Source organism: Triticum dicoccoides, chromosome 7B, assembly GCF_002162155.2.
Source record: "Triticum dicoccoides isolate Atlit2015 ecotype Zavitan chromosome 7B, WEW_v2.0, whole genome shotgun sequence".
Classification (NCBI taxonomy): Eukaryota; Viridiplantae; Streptophyta; class Magnoliopsida; order Poales; family Poaceae; genus Triticum; species Triticum dicoccoides.
This window is the reverse complement of record NC_041393.1, coordinates 719,610,094-719,610,850: the sequence shown is the minus strand read 5'-3', so window position 1 is coordinate 719,610,850 and position 757 is coordinate 719,610,094. Positions and strand designations below refer to the sequence as shown.

Here is a 757-nt window from a genome sequence, read left to right as displayed (position 1 = left end):
GGCCCTTCGGCGGGCCGACGACCGGCGGGTGCGGGAGGTGACCCTTGGGCGCCGGCGACGGGTAGGTGGGGCCCTTGGGTCCCGGCTTGGGGCCCTTGGTGGGGGGCTTGGTCTTGGGCGGGTGGGAGGGCTTGGGGGCCTTGGGGTTGCCGCAGTCGCAGTCGATGGCGGGCACCGCGGCGGCGGTGGTGAGGAGCAGTAGGAGGGTGAGCAGGAGCGGGTAGAGCTTCTTCGTGCTCGCCGCCATGGCTGCCAGCTGGTGGTAGTGGTGAACGAGCGTGGTGGTGGACAGGAGGAGTGGTGGGTGTGCTTCTAGGGTTTCTGAGTACTGTAGTTTTATAGAGCGAGCTAGCTGGTTGCTTGCGATTGGAGGCCCGTGATCTCGTTGGTGGCTAGGGTTTTCAAATTGTGCGTCTGTGACTGAGTGACCTACCGTGGACTGTGATGTGTTGTTCGAAGCTTCACCAATCACCACCCACTGCACGGGGCCAAATTATATTACCTCCAAACGAAACACGCGTGATTGCGTGAATTGAGACTTTCCATTTCCTAGCCGTGTAGTGCGGTGCCTGAAAAGAAAGCAAATTATGTTAGTCAAGTTTTTGGACTGTTAGATCACAATCCAACAGTCATGATCCTGTGTGCACTATTAGTCTTCAACGTCTAGCTGTCTTCCTCCTGCAGCCCGATCCCCCCACAGGCCAGCTCACTGCCTGCTTCCACCACCTCCACTCGGCGGCGCTTTCGCTATCGCCTC

General features: G+C 59.0%; 1 protein-coding gene across 1 annotated transcript in view; it reads right to left on the bottom strand.

The window, feature by feature from the left end:
• Nucleotides 1-357, bottom strand: part of LOC119337383 (36.4 kDa proline-rich protein-like) — a 1,625-nt gene extending 1,268 nt beyond the window's left edge. The window contains exon 1 of the mRNA XM_037609510.1: nt 3-357. Within this exon, the coding sequence (XP_037465407.1) occupies nt 3-247 (245 nt within the window). The 5' untranslated portion in view covers nt 248-357. The remainder of the gene's footprint in view (nt 1-2) is intronic.
• Nucleotides 358-757: the final 400 nt, after the last annotated feature.